This window comes from Malus sylvestris, chromosome 5, assembly GCF_916048215.2.
Source record: "Malus sylvestris chromosome 5, drMalSylv7.2, whole genome shotgun sequence".
NCBI classification, from domain to species: domain Eukaryota; kingdom Viridiplantae; phylum Streptophyta; class Magnoliopsida; order Rosales; family Rosaceae; genus Malus; species Malus sylvestris.
Genome location: NC_062264.1, coordinates 8,915,314 through 8,936,159, shown reverse-complemented (window position 1 = coordinate 8,936,159; position 20,846 = coordinate 8,915,314). Strand labels below are relative to the sequence as shown.

At 36.0% G+C, this 20,846-nt stretch overlaps 1 protein-coding gene and 1 long non-coding RNA gene across 2 annotated transcripts; one reads left to right on the top strand and one right to left on the bottom strand.

The window, feature by feature from the left end:
* Positions 1–1,093: 1,093 nt before the first annotated feature.
* Positions 1,094–3,441, bottom strand: LOC126624824 (DNA-directed RNA polymerase subunit 10-like protein). The gene is made up of 4 exons (XM_050293935.1): positions 3,264–3,441; positions 3,076–3,134; positions 1,493–1,587; positions 1,094–1,373 (listed from the first exon to the last, which is right to left on the bottom strand). The coding sequence occupies exons 1-4, from the start codon at positions 3,297–3,299 to the stop codon at positions 1,348–1,350; spliced, it is 216 nt and encodes a 71-aa protein (XP_050149892.1). The 5' UTR covers positions 3,300–3,441; the 3' UTR covers positions 1,094–1,347.
* A 15,184-nt stretch (positions 3,442–18,625) lies between these two features.
* On the top strand, positions 18,626–20,507 carry LOC126620942 (uncharacterized). Its single transcript, XR_007622739.1, has 2 exons — positions 18,626–19,381; positions 20,252–20,507. It is a non-coding gene; the product is annotated as an uncharacterized LOC126620942 (long non-coding RNA).
* Positions 20,508–20,846: the final 339 nt, after the last annotated feature.

Below are 20,846 nucleotides of genomic sequence, written 5' to 3'. Positions count from 1 at the left end.
ACCATCCCATATGAAAGATGTTTCGTCAATACAACCCGCCCGGTGCAAACAACCAAAGTGTGATTGGGGCAAAGCATGAAACGTTATCCAACCAGATCATTCAATAGCATACATACCATCACCTTCATGGCTTAATTAAGTGACTAATCCACCTGCTTAGCATTCTATAATTAATTATCCAACGACAAATTTGGTCCTCGTTTGGAATAGATTAGTACCAATCTAATTTCTAATGACAATGGTTGCCTTTGTAACCGCGTTAATTGAAAACCTAGCACTGCCTCTGACAACGTTAGTTGCAACCAAATGGAAGTTGTTCACCCGAAAACTGGGAGAGATTCAAAACCCAGAAAGAAAGACAAACATAAAAACACAAAGCATAACTAATGATTTCTAGTTTAAAGGATTCACTCAAATCTAAGGTCGGTCAGAGTTAAGAGTTAAATTTACTTATGAAGATTTCGATATTCAGCCACAAGAAAAAATAATCGAATAACATAGGAAGCTGCTATCTGCACTTCAAACTAGTCCTGCTCTACCTGGTGTCAAAAAATATGAGAGCGAATACTAGATGACCATTCCGGAGTGCCAGTAACGATAACTGTAATTCTAACAGGTAAGAAAACACCAATTATTCCACTTAGCATTACTTTTTTTTTTTCACAAAAAGAACATTTAAATTTCTCAGAAGAAAACATATATCACGTAGCCAAAGAGCCTTGAAAAAGGAGAGAACAATAAACACGAGAACTGTTTCTCGGTGTCAACACCTAATGCCCTAGTGATACCTCATCCTTTCTAAGAATGAGAAGGGAGAATGAGTTAAGGAGAGAATGAGTCAAGGAGGTGGAGAAAAACAACAAGATATAAGGTACAACCGTGTTCCTGGCTTGTTTCTTTCCCCAGCATTCCACCATTTTTCTAAAACCTATCCCCTGTGACTAAGAGCAATTCAAACCATGTTCCTGGAACCTAAACATAGAAATCCTGCATCTATAGTAGCATGATGAAAAAACCAGAACAAAGTTATATGCAAGACAAATGTATGCATACCATAATCATTTTAAATCAAGCAACGCTAACAATAACACTATTGTTTGTTAGAAGCATTCAGTCTTTCATTCTATTTAATAAGTTCATAAACTAGTGCAGCAACATAAACGCCTCAAGTGCATGCATAAGTATCTCCCTACATAGAGATAATCCTATTAGACATTCCAAGTTTCCAAGTATGGTAATAAGGATCGATCATGATCCAGACAAAACAGCACGGAACATTTACCACACAAAGACACTTGACAAAGGTCACATCAAACGAGCATCTGGCACTTGTTACACCGAGCTTCCTCAACTGGCATCAGACTTCTCCAAAGCTGTAACAAAACGTAGTGTCACCGTGTCAGTACATAAATTTATTGGACACCCTTGTAGTAGATTTTGTGCATGTGCAGAGAGAGAGGGAGGGAGGGAGAGAGTGTGCGTGAGAGATTACTATTGTAGTTGAGAAGCTTCTCGATAAGATCAACATGAGTCATAAGCATACGCCGGCAACAGTAGCGGACCAGACCCAATGCATCAAGTGCATCTCTGTATCCAGAAGATTCAAACCAGTAAGTAAATTTTCTTCCGGGACAAACTGATAGGTTTATTCCTACACTTCAGCCTGGCTGTCTACAACCAGGGAAGAGTACACTTTTAAAATTACTCATAGCTATTTGTCTGCACGTTAAACTCCAATATGCACACATTTGTATGCACACGGATTCAAAAGAAAAAATATTGGAAACATATTATTCATCATTCAAGAATCTATATAAACTACACCCAAATGATTACTCTGTAAAAACTGAAAAATGAGCACTGCCCATCAAGAAACCTCGTGCCCATGTCATTTAAAAGCCTATTTTATTACGCATGCAGATGCAACAGTACAAATAACGGAAACAGATTCACCGTTCAAGGATATATAAATTACTGTAAAACTGAAAAACGAGCATTGCTACTCATCAAGAAGCCTCTTATCCATGTCATTATAAAGCCTATTTTATTATGCACGCAGATGCAACAGTAAAATTGTTGGAAACAGATATGCACCATTCAAGGATCGATAAACTACACGTAACTGATTAGTCTGTCAAAACAGAAAAATGAGCATGGCCTGTCGAGAAACCTCTTATCCATGTCGTTACAAGGCCTATTTTATTACCCACGCAGATGCAACAGTAAAAATATTGGAAACAAATTACACACTGTTCAAGGATCTATAAACTAAACCCAACTGATTAGTCTGTCAAAACTGAAAAATGAGCATTTCCCGTCGACAAACCTCTTATCCATGTCATCACAAGGCCTACTTTATTATGCGCACAGATGCAACAGGAAAAATAATGGGAACAGATAATGCACCACTCAAGGATCGATAAACTACACCCAACTAATTAGTCTGTCAAAATTGAAAAATGAGCATTGCCTGTCGGGAAACCTCTTATCCAATATCCATGTCATTACAAGGCCTATTTTATTATGCACACAGATGAAACAGTAAAAATAAGGGAAACAGCACCGTTCAAGGATCTATAAACTACACGACTGATTACTCAGTCAAAACTGAAAAATGAGCATTGCTCGTTGAGAAACCTCTTATCCTTGTCATTATAGGGCCTACTCTATTATGCACGCATATGCAATAATAAAAATAATGGAATCAGGTAATGCACCATTCAAGGATCTATAAACTACACCCGACTGATTACTAAGAACTGAAAAACTAGCATTGGTCATCGAAAAACCTCGTATCCATATCACTATTAAGCTTATTTTAGTATGTCTTTTTCCGCCACTCGTACAACACACATATCATCATAAGCCCCTCATAATCAACCCAATTAAACCCTAGGCTATGCTTATGCCAGGCATTACAGAACTGGTTTTTGACATTATATTGTGCAATTCACAACATGGAACGACCATAAACTTTATGCACGTTCTCCACCATTAGCATAAACAAAGCAAGAATCTTTGATATTATTGAATTTTAAAAATCGGGGGAAAACACCTGAAAATTGAACAACTCACCCTTCAGTGTAATCGGCCTGCAGCAGGTCGAGATACGTATCCCACTTGTTTCCGATAACCTAAAATTAAACATATAAACCACCAATTATTCAATCATCCCCAAATTCAACCCTATCGAAACGCTGAATGAAATTAGAGGAGCAGAAAACCCTAGGCCTAGGGTTAGGTTAAGGGCGAGTTGGGGGTACCTTGCCGCAGGTGAAACAGCGCACTGGGATGATCATTTTGATTTACCCTAACTGTGCTTCGCGTGTCCGAATGTTTCTTAGTCTTCGACAACCACGGGGGAAAGAGAAACACAGAGAAAGGGAGGAGAGAGTGCCTAATTGCGGGGGCGGGAGAGGTTTAGGGTTTTTGGTTGATATAATTGGCTTTTACAGCTGGGTTGGTTTGGTATTGATAGGCTATGAAAATAAAACTGTTTCCGTGAATATGGTGAAATTCTTTTGTAAAAGTGCTTTTGCAAAAATAGCAGTATTATAGTGTTTGGTAAACTTTAATGTAAAATAGCTGTGACGATGTGAAATGATTAAAAATGGCATAATACTAGATGTGCTATTAATTTAATTTTCTTAATAAATAAAGGTGAATTACTAAATATATTTTATTTAAAAAATATATATATTTATAAATTTTATCTTAAACATATAATTCAACGTTTAACAAGAAATCATAATCTAACATTCAACATAGAATTCAACATTTATAATATCTATTTACTATACAACTATTACTTCCATTTTAAGATGAATATCACTAGATCGTAATACTAAGTGACAACAAATTACTTCCATTAACTTGTCTGAAAAAACATTACTTTCATTTGCAGCCTTTCATTTTTACAGTCTATGTTGTTTGTTAATCTTCTAAGTTTGTCTGTTCAACTCCCCAACTAAACAGTAAGGCGTGTTCCAAACAATAAGTCCTAGAAGAGGCATGAGCGGGGAAGGAGTTTAGTGAATACGCGAGGAAGGTAACGCATCTAAGTTTTCTGTATTTTGATTGTTTGTATTGTGAACTTTATGAGTAGATTATTTAGATCTAATTCAATGGCCAACACTAGTTTTAGATCCAGTTTAGGCACAATTCCAGATATAGTTAATAAAGACCAAAAACTTGATTTTCAAATTGATGATAGTGTCGACTTTGGAGATTGGAACATCCCCAAAGTTTCAAGTAAAAAGATTTACAAAAAGAAATGGGCAGTAACCTCATTTAGAAGTGAACACCATGTCAAAACAGTTGAAAAAACTTATGCTCTTAGTAAATAACATGAAACTTGTCAATTATTCATTGCAGATCAGATTAAATCTCATAGGAAATATGGTCATAACTACATTCATATAGGCTTAGCCTAAATAGCCGTAAAACCTTTAACACGTAGAGGTCTTAATCCCTCTATTTTGTTATGTCTCCGAGATGCTAGATTCACTGATTTTAGTGATATTATACTTGGAATGATTGAATCTAGTCTTTACAATGGACATATCCACTTTGATTGTTTTTCAGATCTTACCATAAATCTTTCAGATCCTCATATGTTGAAAGCACTCACATTAAACATCAAAACTTCAGGATATCAAGTTCTTGAAGGAACACAGCTCTTGGCTTTAATCTATCGAGTCTACTACAAAGTCACTGGCACAAATATGAATTTCCAGGCCTTAACCAAAAATCTTAGAGATCATACACTCTTAACCAAACCAACCAAGAAAATGCAAACATTAAAGTTCCCAAAACCATTAGGTGGTCAGATATCAGTCTACCTTCATATTGGTGTTTGATTAATGAAAGTAAGCCAGTAGCCATCCAAAACAGTCTAGTCAATCTAGACAACATAGAATAATACTTTGACGAAATGGTTAAAATTAACTTTGATTGTCTAGCCAGAAAGTCTTGTGAGTCTACCCAGTCTCATAGATCCTTTGCTCCTAGCAGAAATTCTTTTTCTGGATCCATACCAACCGATAAGATGGGTCAGGATCAAGAATTAATCAATTCATTAGCCAATAGGAAATTTAAAGCGGTAGAAACCAATTCATCTATTACTCAACAAGAATTAATTAATGATTTAATTAATATCAAGCTAAAATCAATAGAAACAACTTCTCAAGTCACACATCCAAGATACCAACGTCATACCCAAGATCAATGAGAACAAACAGAATCTGATTTCAAAGCAGGTTAGATTAACCATCAACTTTTAGTTTTAAATAAACCATTTAAAAAGAATAGTAAAATGCTTAATGCTGGTATTGTAGCCACAAAAAATATTCCCAGAATGAATATCTTCATAAATAAATATACACAAGAAGAAAAATTAGAAATCTATAAAAAAATAGAATAATTTTATGGAAACCCACAGATTTGAAGTATTTTTCTTCGATTATGTTGAAAAGTACAATAAGTCTGAAAACAAATTAAAAGTAATAACCAAAGAAAATTGGCTTAAAGAAGACAAAATTACTGTCTCCTCTAGTCATCCTCCACAAGAAACAATTCTCATCACTACTGCAAATACGCAAATTTCAGCAACTCCTTTTAAACTTCCCAAGGAAGATGCAGGAGTTAAACCAGCCATTGAACAAAAAAATTTACCAATCAAAGTCTCCATACAATTGGTAAACAACTAGATAAAATTGAAACTAAAATTGACAAACTTTCTTAACCAAAATCAATAATCAGGGAAAAACCCCTGGTTAACTTCCCAGAATCCTCTTCAAAGGCAGTAGCCTTAAAAACAACCTCCACAAGTCAAAAAATTGATCAAATGTTATTAGAATTAAAACAAGAAAAAGCAGTTCATGTTTTAAAACATCCTAATGAATCCCAATTAGAAATATCTTCATCATCCTCTGAGTCCGAAAATGATTCAGATTCTATCCGAAAAGTTGAACAAGCTATTCAAAATTTTGAACTCAAAAGAGTTATCGATAGACGAGTCAATCCAACATCTCTTACCAAGAATTGGTATCCCAGATCAACTCCTCCAAATATTCAATTTGAAGAACGAAATATCCAAAATCAATTCTCAGTCTCTTCTGATAAACTCTATGAATGAAATATAGATGGTTTGTCAGAACAAGAACTTCTCAACAAACTCCAACATATCTCTATGGTTGCTAATAACTATATTACCAACCATAATATCAGCCAACCACAAGTTGTCGACCTCTTGGTCACTGGATTTACAGGAATGCTTCATTCCTGAGGGGAGAAATATCTCACTGAACAGTCTAGAAATGAAATAAAAAACGCTGTTAAAAAAGATGAAGAAGGAATACCCATTTTTGATGAACACATTGGACAAGGTGTCCCAGACGCAATTAACACATTGCTTTTCACAATCGTAAAACATTTCGTAGGAACACCTAGTAATGTCACCTCTAGGATTCATAATCAACTCAGCAATCTGAGATGTCCAACTCTAAGCGACTTTAGATGGTACAAAGATGTGTTCATGTCTAGAGTCATGCTCAAAGAAGACAGTAATCAACCATTTTGGAAAGAAAAAATTATAAATGGATTATCAAATCCTTTTGCACATAAAATCAGAAATGTTTTAGTAAACGAAGAACGTATCATATCATATCATACTCTTACTTATGGAAATATAATTAATATTATATAGAAGGAAGGCTTGAAAATGTGTATAGATATGAAAATTTCAAAACAAGTTAACAAAGATAAATTCATCGCTAAATACGAATTAGGCACGTTCTGTGAGCAATGTGGATTACCTCCTATAGCTCACTCCAACAAAAAGAAAAGGACAGATACCTATAATAGGTATCCAACCAAGTACTCCAGTAGGAGACATTTCAAATACAATAAATATTAAAACAAAATCTTTGAAACTAATAAGTTTTATGATAAACCAAAATCAAACAAGTGGAAGAGAAAACCTTTGGGGAAAATCCACTCCAAAAATACAGAACAAAAAGGAAATTGCTACAAGTGTGGCAAATTTGGCCCTTATGCCAACAAATGTCATGTCAAGAAAACAATCAACCAGTTGAAGATCTCTGAGGAAAAGAAACTTCAGCTAATCCAAGTTTTAGAACTTAGGAACACAGACCATAGTCAATCAGAAGATGATTTGGAATTATTCTCTTCTGACAACAACTCTTCAAGTAACAGTTCATCTTCAGACATCAAGGTCGGATGTACCGATGCTTGCTGTAATAAAATCTCAGTTCTTAATAAACAAAAAGAGCAAGAAGATCTTCTGATCGAATTAATAAGTAAAGTCGATAACCCTGAACTTAAATATTTCTATCTCAATAAACTAAAGAAGTTAGTTTCTTCTGACGAACCTGGCACTAGCCAAATCCAATCAACTCCAAAACTCTCTCTTAGCACAACCTTAGAAAGGTTCAATAAGACTAAGAAAGAAATTACAATCAAAGATCTCCAACGCGAAGTTCATAAAATCAAAGACGAAGTTAGATTTCTAAAGTCCGAAAACATAGAAATTCGTACGCACCTCAATAGAGTTCAAACCCAAACACTTGAAGAACAAAGCAATTCTTTTTCAGGTCATAACTCGGATGCTCATTCGAGCAAAAAATTCACACAAGACTTAGTTTTAGGTCTTTTAGACAATATAAGAATCCAGAAATGGTATTCTAAAATTAAGAAAATAATTGAAGATTTTCATTTAGAAACCATTGCTTTAATAGATTCAGGTGCAGACTTGAATTGTATTCAAGAAGGGTTAATATCTACTAAGTATTTTCATAAGTTATCAGAAATACTTAGTGTTGCTAACCAATCACCGGTGCAATTAAATTAGGAAATACCTAAAACGCATGTTTTCCAAAACAATATTTGTTTTAAAACTCCTTTTGTTTTGATCAAAAATATTTCTGATCCAGTCATTTTAGGACTTCTTTTCATGGCACTCATATATCCTTTTAAGGTTCGTCATAATAGGATTACCACCCATGTTTTAGGCCAAAAAGTCAAATTTGAGTTCTGTAAGAAAACATATCTCAAAAAATTAAGACATCTTCAAAAGGATAGCATTTCGCAATCCATTAATTTGATTACACACAAAACACAACAAATTAATTTCTTAAAGGAAGAAATTAATCATAAACGAATTGAAGAACAGCTAACAAATAAATCTTTGTTAGAAACCATTAATAATTTTCAAAAGAAACTTGTTAATGATATCTATTTTGACATTCCCAACGCCTTTTGGCACAGAAAACAACATATTGTTAAACTTCCTTACATAAAGGAATTTAATGAATCTAAAATCTCAACCAAAGCCAGACCAATTCAAATGAGTTAAGAAGTTTTGGAATTCTGCAAAACAGAAATACAAGAACTTCTTAATAAAGGCATTATTAGGAAAAGTAAATCTCCATGGTCATGCCCTGCATTTTATTTTCAAAAGAATGTAGAATTAGAAAGAGAAACTTCCAGATTAGTTATTAACTACAAACCTTTGAATGGAGTTTTGGAATAGATTCGGTATCCAATTCCCAACAAAAGAGATTTAATAAAGAGACTTTCTCAAGCAATTTTTTTTTTTCAAAATTTGATATGAAATCCGGCTTTTGGCAAATCCAAATTCATGAAAATGCTAAGTATAAAATAGCTTTCGTAACCCATTTCGGTCATTATGAATGGAATGTAATGTCTTTCGGCTTTAAGAATGCTCCAAGTGAACTTAAAAAACATTATGAATGAGATTTTTAATCAATATAGCCATTTTTCAATTGTTTACATTGATGATGTTCTTATTTATTCAAAGTCAATAGACGAGCATTGGAAACATTTGCATCTGTTTGCTAGAATAATTAAGTCCAATGGATTAGTTGTTTCTGCATCTAAGATTAAATTGTTTCAAACCAACATTAGATTTTTAGGATACAATACTCATTAATCTACCATTCAACCAATTGATAGAGTTATCCAATTTGCTGATAAATTTCATGATCAGATTACTAACAAAACTCAACTGCAGCGATTCCTTGGATCTTTAAATTATGTATCTGAATTTTATCCTCATATTCGTCAACAATGTAAACCATTATGTGATCTTCTTAAGAGTAATCCTCCAGCATGGTCTACCATTCATACTTCTATCATCAAACAGATTAAAACTCATGTCAAGACTTTGCCCTGCATTGGCATTCCAACTCCCAACTCATTTAAAATAGTTGAAACCGATGCTTCTGATATTGTTTATGGAGGTATCCTCAAGCAGTTAACTTCTTTCGAATTTCCTGAACAAATTGTTCGTTTCCACTCAGGAGTATGGAATCCAGCACAATGTAATTATAGTACTATTAAGAAAGAGATATTATATATAGTATTATGCCTTAGCAAATTTCAAGATGATCTATTAAATCAAAAAATTTTAGTCCGAGTCGATTGCAAATCTGCAAAACATGTTTTACAAAAAGATGTTCAAAACATTGCATCAAAGCAAATTTTTGCACGGTGGCAAGCCATATTAAGTATTTTTTATTTTGATATCGAATACATTAAAGGCAGCCACAATAGCATCCCTGACTTCCTAACTAGAGAATTTTTGCAGGGGAAGAATGACAGACAGAAGCAATAACCAGAGAAAGCTTCCAGCCACTCTACCACCACCACCAGTAAAACAGGAATCTATTCCCGATTCCTCATCGGCCTTAGCTATTACCAATCGTTTCACTCCCTCAGGCTAAATTACCATCAACCTCGACCTAACTACCAAACGGCATTAGCCAGTCCCTATGACCCTTATTCATCAATGCCATCACCTTCAACACCTAGAACACCTAGCTTTGCTAAAACATCTCCTTATGTTAAGAAAAACCCAATGGAATACCTCTTTAGCATTCCTTGCAATATTGATAAAAAACAATCCCCAAAAAAAATAGCCAAAATTATCCTTCCTCAGAACTTTCATTATCTTCTAACTGAATCTTTCAAAACTCTCAAATACTACCAAGCCATTCTCAGTGAGATAGAAAGCATTGCAATAAAACCAATCTTCAGCAATACTCATGAAAATAAAATCTTTTATCATTCCCTCTCCACATCGAAAAATTTCTTATCGAACCAAAATGGGGAATCGCCCTCTATCAAACCAAACCCCTTCGTACCCAAAATGTTCTCCCCTCAACAATCACTACAATTATTATGATTACATCCAAGCCTGGACCAATATTTTTCTTCATCAAACAACTAACTCTAGTCATTCATGATTTATTACTTTAGATAGAAGTTTCAGGCTCAACTTCCCATCTTGGTTTACCAAATGGTGGTTTACTCACGGCCTAACAGCCAGTTTACTGCCAGAAGATCTCATGCAAGTTCTTTCAGCTGGTTTCCAGAAAAAATTTGATCACAGCCGTTTCGACGACAGAAGTTTTTTGGTGGTGCTCCTACACCACCAAAAAACTTACTAATTGTGAACCTAGACACAATCTACAATGACAGGGACCAAATTCGAGGCTTACCTTCGCTGGAAATGGCGAGAATTCGCCAGAGAAGTTCCTTGCACAATGCAGTTTAGGGAGGGTTTTCAAATGATTTTTCTTTTCTTTTTTGGTTCAAGAACTCGCAGGAACTACAAGGGACGGTGGTGGTGTAGTCATAGTTATTGTTGTTTGTTGTTATGTGCTTGTGGTGCCCTCGAGAAGGGCTGGTTTGAGAGAGAAAGGAGAAGGCTGAGAGAGAAAGCTTAGAGAGAGATTTTTCAGAAAATAATAAAGGGAAGAGCGAAGAGAGGGTCACGGGGGAAAAAGGAGGGGATTAGGGGACAAGAATCCATTGTGGGCCCCAGTTCACACATTGAGGTCACTAAAGACGAAACATGAAATATTTGAAAAATGTTCGAAGTTTCGTAACGTAAAATCTTTGTTACAAGTCCAAATTCGAATATGTTCACACCCACGCGTACGTGGCGATGAGTACAATAAGAATAAACTAAGAAAATTAGTCATATGCGTTACGTTGAGATGGTCAACAAAAGTCAACGTTCATGCCTCAAGAGCAATTTGGTAATTACATACATTCGATAATATAAAAAATACGACAAATTTAGGGCGGGGTATCATAGTAAATAGTATCGCTTGTACATAATAACAAAAATAAAAAATAAAAACTACCGAACTATATGATTATTGGCCGTGTTAGTTGATCGATCCTTTTTTTTTTTTTTTTTTTTGCGGTCAAAGGGTAACTTCATTACCAACAAAGAAAAATTATAGTAAAGAAGGTCCAAATACAAAAGTAAGCACAAGACATTGGATTGGACCCTCCATATAAACAAAAGTAAGGGAAGAGGATCCTAGGGATCCTCTTTGTGGGGATCCTAGGGATCCTCACATCCTAACCGTTCACCATACATCGTGTGACCAATTTTCATCAGGTACTATTTGTGTTTAATTTTAAATAAAGAAAATCAAATTATTTCTGATCGCATGATATACGATGAATGACTAAGATGTGAGGATCCTTACAATTTGGATCCATATGGGATCCAAATGTAAAAGTAAGAGCCCAATTCAGACATTGGAGCCCATAACAGAAAAAACCAAAAGACAAAGAAACCTTAACATCTTCTGCAACCTTCCTGTTACCGCCACCAGCAGAGGCCCGAGCATCAAAGAGGAGACCGAATCCTTGATAGTAGATCTTGAGATGATGGTGTTGTAGCATCCAACAAGAGCCAACAACCGGCATCATCCTCAATCGATCAAAGATGGGTCAAACATGACCCTTGAACTAAACCCACCACCGTAGATGTGAAATCCACAAACATGGTAGGGTTGGATGATAGAGAATTTACTACACATGCAAAAGGGTTTAAAAATCCTATATTACTTGCAAGAATGACAAGGTTATTGTAGTATAAACAGATCTTAAGGTCGTTCTCCACAAGGATTATTAAATAAATTGAAGCAAATCAAATTCCGATTTGTTGTAAAGGAGAAAATTGAGGTAATTGATTTTTATGACCTAATTTAATAAAACGAATTTAATTAATAAAAATAAAACAATCTGCAATATTAAAGTTGAAAGAAAAGGAAAAGTTTTGGAGAAATAAAATTAAGAAAGCACTAGGGTTCCACCATCACCTAGCAATCCTATGAACTTTTAACAATTACTTATGATCTATACATGCCACTTTGAAGATTATGTTTTCCTAATATATATTCTACTTGGAACCTCCAACATAGAACGTATATCTAACATGCCATCCGTCCAGACGTTCGGATCAAATATGAACATGAGAGACTCAATAAGTTCTATGAAAACCATTTGAAAACCCATGCAACCCATAAGATATGGTGTTCATCTTAAGTGAAATTACAATTATTAATCACAAGAATCCATTGCCAATTTCAGGGAACCTTCCGACCAAGATTGCATCAAATTACTTTTCTAAATATTCTAATGGTGATCAAGCATTAAGACAATTAGATAGTTTTAATCACGGTGATTAATAATTCAAAGTAGACATGCAATCAATCATAAGCAATTAAATAAAAATTACGTATTCATGCTAAGGCTTAAGGCTTTGCCCTAACAAAACGGATTAGTTACACATACTCATAATAAAAATCAAAGAAAATATTATTATTAAGAAAATGATTGAAAACAACTTAAAGTAGAAAATCTCCAACTCTAGCAATTCTCAATGTCTCCAAAGTTGCATAAAAGAAAACGTAGCTAAAAACTAAGAATGGCAAAGCAATATAACCTGTTATGCCATCACACAATCCCCAAAAACCAGGTTCTTTTTTCCAACTAGGAAACTAAAGGCTGGTTTGGTATTGATGTGCTTTGAAAAAAAACTATTTCTGCTGTGCTGTGAGAATAAGTAGCTGTGAAATAAAGCAGCTGAGTGTTTGGTAATTTTTTGTGTAAAAGTGCTTTTGGAAAAAAAAAAGCAGTATGATAGTGTTTGGTAATCTTTTATATAAAACAGCTATGACTGTGTGAAATGACCAAAAAATGTATAATGTTAGATGTGCTATTAATTTAATTTTCTTAACAAATAAAGGTGAATTACTAAATATACTTTAGGTTCTGGTGTTGGCTTCTTCGATAAGCTCCAAATCTTATGACTTTTTAGTTTTACTGTCGACCCAAATCACTAATTCAGCTTCTTGTATTCAAGGAGAGAGAGACTGATGATTGTCGGTGTACCAAGAACCAGCGTGCAATGCTCTTCGGACTTTCTCCATGGATGGAATTCAGGAAAATAAACGAAACCCTAATCAGGTGCAACGAATGAAGGTAAAACTGAGAGTTTGAGAGTGAGAGAGACGGACAGAAATCAGAATCTGAGATGATGCTTCTACAACAAGCTTCAATCCTACTCCATCGTCCTTCCCCTTCAACCTTTTTTTACCCGACAAAAACTCCACCTCCAATCCTTCTTGTTCCAATCCATAAACCTTTCTGCCTCATCATGTCAGATACCAAAAGATGCCTTTCTAAAACCCAAATCCAAATTCAGACGAACTCCAAATCTTTCGAACAAAAGGTTGTGGGTTCATGCGTTGATGATGGAGACAGATCCATCGGGTCTCGTTGGAGAGAGAGAAATCAATATGAAGCAAAGAAGGGTTGGGTTCGAGGGGGAGATCGGCGAAGCCGTTTCTGGTTTGGTGATCAGAGAAGATGGCAGATGGAGCCGTTTCTGGTTCGAGAGACAATGAAGATCAGCTAAGACTATGGAGATCGGCGAAGACGTTTTTGGTTCGAGGGTGTTATTGGACATTAGAAAGTTTCATGAAAGATGCACTGTAGCTCTGCGTGCTTTGAAAAAAGAAAAGCCAATTTTGTAAAGCAACATTTAGCTACTTCAACTTTTATGATGATTTCAGCTGTCAATCACAGCAGCTTCCAAAATAATCCATTTTTTTTTAGTTTACCAAACACCTTCAACATAAAAACTTTAAAAATAAGCAGCCTTTTTTTAAGCACTTCAATGCCAAACCAGGGCTAAGAATAATAATAAAGGGTAAATTACATAGTAACCCCTCAGGTTTGATGTCTACTACAACCTCATACAAAATCTTTAAAACATTTCACTTTCATACCTTAACTACTATTTTATTTCAAAATAATACATCCGTTAGATTTTCCATCCATTGATCCGTTAAGAGTTGACGTGACTACCACATTTGTACCACGTGGCTACCACCTGTGTGCCACGTGGTAAATTTTTTTTTTAATTTAAAAAAAAAAACCTGAATCTTCTCAACAAAAAAAAAAAAAATTGAAAAACGCAGAACCCACCCCACCTTCCCTGCAACCTCTCCCTACCCCTCTTCTTCCTCTCGAGCCTCCTAACCACCTCCATCTCCTCCACTCTCTTCACCTCCCTTCATTCGACCTAGAGTCCCTCCAACCACTAGAATCCCAATCCAGGAATCCCAACCCCTCAACTCCTCTGCCTTCTTCCTCCAGCTCCACCCCCGCGACGCCCTCTTCAATTCCCCTCCCATCCAAACTCCACACCTCGCCCCAATTCCATCGACCCTTTTCAAGCCTTCATCCGTTCCTACCACGACCTCAACCTTGCAATCGTGCCCAATCTAAGAAATGGCAGGATGCCCTCCTTGTGACCCAAACCAACAACCAAATCAATTTATTCAAATCTCAACAAACAAAAAAAATCCAAATCTAAATCCCTCGTTGCAAAGCTCTCTCATCTCTCTGCCGCCAACCCAACCTCATCCCCCAACAACCCAAAACCCATCATCCCTCATCACTCTATCTCATCTCACCGAATCCACATAGGCTCCGTTGCCTTTCCCCCAATTTCAAACCCCTACACGGACACAACTACCACTGTTGACACATCCAGAGTCGGTGAGGATGGCTATGGTGTATGGTGTGCGCGGTTCTGGACCACCACAAGTCAGTGAGGATGGCGATGTTTCTAGGGGTGTTGGCATTGTGGTCAAAGCTTCCAATTTGATTTTTTTTGACCTTTTTTTTCAAAAATTGGTCAAACCCAATACCAAAATACAACGCTAGCAATGCCAATTCTCAAAGTTCAAGGCCGACATCGTCTTTCCAAATCTCTCCGACGTGGCAGCAGTGCGATTCACCTTTTTCCAGTGAGGTTCATAGACCAGATGACGTGTTGTCATTCTTGGTGATGTAGATGTCGTCCCCGATGACTAGATCTGAGCGATTTTGGTGGATGGGAGGTAGTTGGAGAAGAGGGAGGTGGTTGGGAGGCTCAGCTCATGAGGGAGAAGAGGGGTAGGGAGGGGTTGCGGGGAAGGTATAAAAGTGAAGGGTGGGGAGGGATAGGTTATGCGTTTTTCAAATTTTATTATTATTATTTTTTCGAGAAGATTCAGGTTTTTTTTTAAATTAAAAAAAATTGCCACATGGCACACAGGTGGCAGCCACGTGGTAGAAATATGGCAGCCACGTCAGCTCTTAACGGATCAATGAATGGAAAATCTAACGGAGGTATTATTTTGAAATAAAATAGTAGGTGATGTGTGAATGTGAAATGTTTTAAAGATGTTGTATGAGGTTGTAATAGACCTCAAACCTGAGGGGTTACTATGTAATTTACCCAATAATAAAATATTTTAGAAAATAAAGTCCTAATTAAGCTAGGATAATCTACCAAGTACTTGTCCAGCCACGTTTTAGCCTCAAATATCCTTCAAATCTGGCTCATGATATTTTTTTTTTGACATATCTCCAGAAGGCTACAAACCCATCTGAGGTCATCTTGGGCTCCAAAAATGCAATTCAAGCCCAAAACTTCATTATTCCAGCACCGCGCATTGCTCCTTTATAGGAAAACTAATAAAAAGGGCTTGAAAAGTTTTAGTTTTATTATAAAAACCATGTTATAAGTTTTGTTTAATGATTAGTACAACACTCATATTAAAATAGTCCAACTAAAAATGGCTCAACTATAATAAATTATGATTTGTTGATTTTACCCCTAACTTTTTTTGGTTGAGTTCTAGATTTTCGTCGTTAATGGAGTTCATCGTTGTTTTGCAAACCTTTTTCTTTTTCTTTGAAACAAAATATAGATCCTCATGCTATTTAATTTATATTTGGTATTATTTCGTTGAAATGTGATCATCGTTATTATTCATAGTGTATTCGAGTTATTGTTTTTCAATTTTTCATCCTCAGTGGAGTTCATCGTTTGTTTCTCCAAAAAATAAATTTGAGATCTGCATGCTATTCAATAATAACGATGGGTCACTGTTTCTGGACTGTAAAAATAAACTGTTTCTGAATTTTAAGTAACACTGTTTCTGGAATCTAAGTCACTGTTTCTGGAATCTAAGTTACTGTTTCTGGAATATAAGTCACTGTAAATTAGAAAAGAAATAGTGAAATTCACTGTATTTGGATTCAAAGAAAAATAAACATCATGTTTCTTAAATATAATCAATTGATGCATGAAAGAAAAGAAACAGTCAAAGGTTAAAACATAGACTGTTTTCTGGAACTAAGTCACTGTTTCTGGAATATAAGTCACTATTTCTGAAAATTAAGTCATTGTTTTTGGAATTTAAGTCATTGTTTTTAGATTTTTGTTATTTTCTTTCCAGATACAGTGTTTGTTTGTTTACAGACAAAACAACCACTGTATCTGCTTTTTTTTTTTTCAGAAACAATGTTATGTTTTGGTTTTTTTTTGAACTTGTTTCGGCGACTTTGTTCCGATGAATGCTTCATTTTTCAACTTTGATTTGAACTTTGATTTGGTTGTTTTTGAAATGGAGGAATTCGATTTGATAGGAAGACAGGAAGTTATTATGGTGGGTTCGTGCTGGGTTGAGGTTGGTGAAGAGTCAAGACAATATCAAATCATTTAGGGGTATTTACAGAAGTGTAGATTTGTAGTGTGTTAGGCTTATAAGTTTGACCCGTGGACAATAGTTTTGGATGATTTTTTTTTTATTAAACTTTGAGCCCTTTTGGTTAAATATTTGTTGGTCCAAGCCCTTTTCATTAAAGCTCTCTTATTTTATTGCCAGAAAATCATCGCTTAGTAGAAAAATATGATATTTTGATATAATCAAGCTAATTGACTCACGAATGTCCTCCAACTAGAATTACTCTAAAATCTGTTTGTTTGATCATGTTTGCCAGAGGAAGTCGAAAGTCCTATATTGAAAATGCAATTCAAAGTATCAAAATTATTCCAAAATATTAACCAAAATACACTAAAAATAAAGTTAAATATATAATATAAAATATGCTCATCATTGGACAACGACACCAGCAGTAAATAGATACAAGAAGACATAAAAAACAGTAGGCTCAAAAGTAGAAACATCCGATAAAATCTTAATCCCCATCAAATAGTCGCTTGGTGAAGCTAGTGACCGATCCTCTTTTGCTAGTGATAATCGTATTATTTGCTATGTGTTTATGTACAATCTGAATAATATATTTAGGTTACGATATGATCGATGCATACATATGTATAGCCATTTTCCCTAACCAAACTTTATATTATATAAATACCTTGCTGCATCTCTATGTATTAGCCATCTCTAAATTATTTTCACCTTTTTGGTTTTGTGCCAGGAATGCTTGAACTACTTCTAATTACATATGATTTGATGATCAAATAATTAGGAGACCGAGATCATGATGTAATTTAGTGTGAATTACTAAATTATTGATTAACATAATTTTTACTTAAATCGATATTAGGATTGTAGTAGCAAAAATATGTCATCTAAAGTAATGTTAATATGGATGAGAAAGTGGGAGGGGATAGAAATTTGAATATGTACATGACAAATTTTACAAATTTTTTAAGAGATGGACACTCGATTTTTTGAAATGCTACTAGATTACCTTTTACTTAGTGTAGTAGTCATAAGGATAATATTATTATCCATGAGAGACTGGATAGGGCAATTGCAAATGTTTTTTGGATTAACTCTTTTCCTAATGCTACGCTTCATAAATACCCCATCTTCGGCCCAGATTATAGTCCAATACTTCGTGACTATAATACTATTTTTTATAACCAAACTTCTGAGCCCATGTCTTCATATTTGAAGCCATGTGGTTTAATCATCCTAATTTTTAAAAATGTGGCTAAAAAGCTTGGTGTCACAGCCCGTCCCGGAATTATAAATTCCGAGGACGTGAAAGTACGAAAATAACCTTAAACGTGACAAGGTGCGTAAGTGTGAAGTTGGTTCAATCTAAGTTCATAACTTTTGGTTAATTAAAATATCTTGTGGGATAAGAACTTAGAATTAGGTTTACATTTATTGTATTAATTTTAGTTAAGGACTGAGAAGAGGCCACGTGGGATCCCCATTCCTTATTTCCCTCCCCAAAACCCGTAACTCCTTCTCTCTCTTTTTCTTCTTTCATCTCAGAAAACTCTCTCACTCTCTCTCTTACTCTCGAACATACGGACTCACACCCAACCTCAATCAAACCTCCACGAACGTCCAATTTAAGACTACCATCGTGATCCTGAGGACTTCACGAACACGATGGTACCCATTTCAGGTAAGCTTTACTTCGGAAAAACCCTAGTTTCAAAGTTCCCGTGAAGAGCACTGTTCATGATCTTCGAATTGACTTTGTTTTAGGTGAAACCAAGCTCACAGTGAGCTTAAGGAAATCCCAAGGAAGCTCGGAGTGCTTCGTTGGCATGAATTGGACGTCGGGATCACCTAGTTCGAAGGTAGGCCGAATTTTCATATTTTTGAAAAGTTTGATCCCGTTGTTTTTGAAGCTTAAAATTAGTCCATCGTGATAGGTTATGATTAGGGCTTCAATTTGGTATAAATTACGTGAAAAATGGATGAAAAACGAAGGAGAATAGCAAGTTTGAAAATTTTCCAGAAACCGGCGAACAGTCGCCGGCGACCGGCAACTCGCCGGAGAAGACAGGGAATATTCCGTCAGTTTTGACGGAATATGCTAACGGCGTGACTGACGCCGTTAATTATTTAACGGAATATGCTAGGATTTAACGGAATATTCCCTAACTGCCGTTACTGTGCCGTCAGTGTGCATGGCACGTGGCCGCGCGTGGGGGGCGCGTAGGTCCGTGCCACGTCAGGCGCGTGGGCGCGCGTGAAACCTCCAAAAAATTATTTTAAAAATATGGGGATGATCCTGAGGTTGTGTAGGTCACAGTGGTATATTCATATACCCAATTTGAGCAATATATGAGGAGTTATTAGCTAAGAGTGGGATTATGCGTTAAATAACGTTAATTTGGTTACTTCTCGTATAGGCGAGGATTATACGGACGTTGGGCATGGCTAAGGGAGGCTCAGGGACCTTCGACACGTCGATGTATTCTGTGAGTGGGCAGTTTTGTTTTCCGTATACATATATACTTGCCGTTTTCCCAGAAATTGAAAATGCATGAAATTATGCTTTAAATGAAAATGTATAAAAGTATATGAGATATATTAGTTGAAATGCCATGCATAGAAGTATGCGAAAAGTATATAGAATTATATGAAAAATGTGAATCGAATTGCCATGCATGAAATGATATGAATTGATATATGATGCATATATATGAAATGGTGCGGTGGACGCACAGGTGAGTATCAGGTGAGTATTATTATTGTTATGATGATGTTGATGTATATTGAGCTCAAATCCTGCACCATGGTTTAGTGCTTATAGTATTCACCGCATCGCACGCTCGCCTTGGATCCAAGTAGATGCTGGTCGTATAGTCCACGCGGAGTGGGTGCGACGGGCCAGTCGTAGAGTGTTAGTGAGATTTCGACTGGTGGGTGACCTTAGATTATGTGCACAGATGATTGATGAGAAAGCACTAGAGCGTAACTTGTGTGCAGAAGGCCGTACAGGTCACAGAGGTGACTCCGGCAGAGTGAGAGTGATAGATTTTGAGCTCTAGGTTCAACCGTTCAGGGCTATTAGAGGGCCTTCGGTTGATTACTTCTTGCACCTGATATAATTATTGTTGATGCATTCATATTATACTGTTGAATTTAGACATGGCATGGCATAATTGTAATGAAAAATGTTGAGATAGTGATTTGAAGTTTTGAGATTATATATGTATATTTATATTTTACATTTCTGGGAAAGTATACAAGTTTTACGGAGAGGGGTTACAACGTTTGCGAAATGTTTGGATTTGGAAAAGAATTGTTTTACTGACCCACTCAATTTTGGTTTTGCGCCCCTCCAGGTTCAGGAATCACAAAGGTGTGGTGACTACGAGGAATTCGACGGTGTTCTGACAGATTGGACAAAATGAGAACTCACCTTCGGGTGTATCAACTTATAAATTGTATCTTAAAGCTTCCGTACTGTGCAAATGGTTACGTCACTCTCACGTGACGGCCAGCATGCCCTCCTTCGGGACGGGGTGTGTCAGTTGGTATCAGAGCATGGTTGCAATCTTGGACATCTTGAGAAGTTTCTAGTGAATTCTGTCAGAACTACACCGCCTCGTAGCAAACCACGTAGTTAGGGGAAACTATTATTATGGTGATTCAGTATATTATCAAAATGGACATTTTGAGACGGGTTATGAGTTGAATTTGAATCACCTTATGAAATGATGAACCTGAGGGAACGAAGTAACGGTTTAACCATTTGGAAAAGATGTTTCAGATTATGCAAGTCAAAGGAATCTTCCTTCTGACAGGGGGTCGAGATGACTACCTGGTTTTGGTTATGAATTTGTATCCTGGTGGAAACATGAATATGATTTGTTGTCACCGGAGGAACAGTCGATTGATACTTGTTTAAGGACTTGTTTAAGGAAAAGTTTATCCCTC